General features: G+C 59.3%; 1 protein-coding gene across 1 annotated transcript in view; it reads right to left on the bottom strand.

Annotated features, from left to right (window-relative positions):
• The window catches only part of RSPO1 (R-spondin 1), a 13063-nt gene extending 11812 nt beyond the window's left edge, over positions 1 to 1251 (bottom strand). The window contains exons 1-2 of the mRNA XM_026863196.1: positions 1219 to 1251; positions 785 to 950 (exon numbers count right to left, since the gene is read on the bottom strand). Of these exons, the coding sequence (XP_026718997.1) occupies positions 785 to 950; positions 1219 to 1251 (199 nt within the window). The remainder of the gene's footprint in view (positions 1 to 784; positions 951 to 1218) is intronic.
• Between the last annotated feature and the right edge of the window lie 1230 nt (positions 1252 to 2481).

The raw sequence follows: 2481 nt of genomic DNA, 5'->3' as shown, positions 1-2481 counted from the left end.
CCGCCGCTCCCGGCTGCGTGGCGCCCGCTTCCCCTCTCCAGGGCCATCCCCGCAGGCCGGGGGCTGAGCTGGCCCCCAGCTCTGGCATTCATGGCCCTGTAGTGCGGGCACAGAGGTGCTCTGCCAGCTCGGGTCTAGCTGAGGCGATGGAAACGTTGGGTTTGTGCTCGGCTTTGCCGCTGCCTGTGCACGCCGGTGTGGCCACCTTGTTTCAGCGGCGCTCAGGGGGTCACACCCCTGCCCTGGCAGCCCGGGAGCGGGTGCCCCTGCACCCCAGCTCGCTCCCTGCCGTGTCCCTCAGGGTGGTGCTGCTGCTCTCGCAGCAGCCGCACTGGGGCCAGGGAGCTGATCCAGCTGAAACGAGCCTTTTTTCCAGGGTGGTTTCCAGGCATGTCGCAGCGCCGGCGTTCCCAGGCCCGCAGCGCTGCCGCCGTCCTCCCACCCAGCCTCTGCGGCCCCGGCCCCGCGGCGAGGATGGGGTGGTCGGGCAGTCAGGAGCTCACCTGCTCCAGGGTCGTGGGTGGCCTTCGGACAAAATCATTCCAACCGGAGAACGCTCCAGGCAGATGTTTTACTGGAAGTGCTGGGTCCCCGCGGGATCTCAGCACAAACCTGCCCCCCACAAACAGCGCCGTAAGCACGGCCCCAGGTTCGCACACCTTCAGGTAACGGGGTATTTGCACTGGCACCCGCCGACCCCTGCGCAGGAGAGCGAAGGCTCCACGCCTGCCATGCCGTGCAAGTTTTCCTTCAGCCGGTGTTACCCTGCTCTAATGCCTCTTACCGTAAGACCCCCCTTCACACCCGAAGTGCAGCACCTGAACCCCCCCACGCGTCCCCAGGGCCGTCCAAGGGAACGCATGTGCCTGAACCGACAAGAAGCCCCAGCAGTCCAGGGGTGGCCGTTCCCCAGTTGCCTGCACCCCCGTCTCCCAGCACCCTGGCTCAGTCTGCGGGAGGACCGGGAGGTCGGGGGCTGGGGTGTCACCTTGACCCGCGCCCTCGCTGCGGAGCCGCGTCCCTGCCCGGCCGAGGAGCTGCGGCGAGCCCCGAGCCCTCGCTAACCCACAGGCTCTGCAGCCCAGCGCCGGGATCCAGCAGCACTTCCCCTGCACATCAGCACGGGGTGTTAACACGGACCTCTAATTATTACCATGATCGCTGTTAACCATTTCCCCACCGATCCCCTGTCCGAAACCCCAGGGAGAACGTACTTACCCCGCGCTCTCCGGGCGCCTGCTGTGCCCCCATGGGTGCCGTCCCCCGCAGGAGGCTGGCTTAGGCACGGCCACCACGATATTGAGACAGCAACTGCTTAACTGCCTCGTCCCCTCATTGCTCAGCTCGGGCACGCTCCTGTCTCTGGAAGTCGGTGGGAAAGCCGGCAGGGCACTGCAGCCCGCTGCGCAGCACTCGGCGTCTGCGCTGCGGCCGGCGCGACCCTGGGGCTGCTCCAGTATCGGCAACGAGCCCCAGCGAACGGATCAATATTGCCACCAGCTCTGCGCGTCCCCTTCCCGGGTCTGGGAAGGTAGAAGAGTGTCCGGGGACGGGGCGCAGCAGCCCAGCTCCCCTGCAAAGCCCCACGCACCTCGGGGGTGGGGGAGATGGGGATCCCAACAGATCGCGCTGTGATTTCTCACAGCTTTCATTGTCTGAACTCATTATCCACATTGCACAAGGCAAACCCGCAAGTCGGATGCTGACAAGGCTTGCGTTCCTCATTAGCAGCCCACATTGCAAAAGCTTCATCTAAACAAACATGCATTCTGAAACCCTTACCTCTGGCTTGTCACTCCCTCATCACTGCTGAAAAGACTCTACTGGTTTCTCAGTTTTAAAACACTACAAGACCAACTACAAAAATCCTCGGTGCCTCCAGAGAAAGTTACACGCACGTTTCTGTCAAAAAAAATGAAAAATATATTCATGGCGAGTTCATGGAGAAGTCTGGTGCGTTTGGGTCTGGGTTATTTTGTTCACTTGTTTTTTAAAGCAGGTTTCTAACAGCTTCCCAGGTTTTGCGCAGAGAAACAAACCCTTCTGTGATGTGCAGGATTTCAGCTCGTAAAGATCGCCCAGGCTAGTTCATACTCCATCAGCCCACGCTGCTCCCTGCGTATGCAAAGCAGAAAGTATGTGATCATATCAGAGCAATTTGCACATTAATAAATCCTGGTCTCAGTGCCGTAGACTCCATCCCCATCCACGGGGTAGGGGCTTTTTATTATTATTATTACCAGAGTATCCAGCTTTGTAAAGGCATCTAGTGCAAACTCCTGCATGAGGGAATTCCACCCCACTAGTACCACCTCCTAAGACAATATCCAGCCAAAATATTGTGACTGTTGCAAAACCCGGACTGGAGCTCCACAAAGGACCTTCCAGTGTTGCATCCAGAGCCAACGGGGTCTCAGTAAATTACTGCAGAGTGACACACCATCCAGTTGTCTTTGTAGTCTTTTTTATTTATGACAGTTA

The sequence above is a fragment of the Athene cunicularia genome, assembly GCF_003259725.1.
Source record: "Athene cunicularia isolate RWA chromosome 23 unlocalized genomic scaffold, athCun1 chr23_part1, whole genome shotgun sequence".
NCBI lineage: Eukaryota > Metazoa > Chordata > Aves > Strigiformes > Strigidae > Athene > Athene cunicularia.
This window is presented reverse-complemented; position numbering and strand designations above follow the sequence as displayed.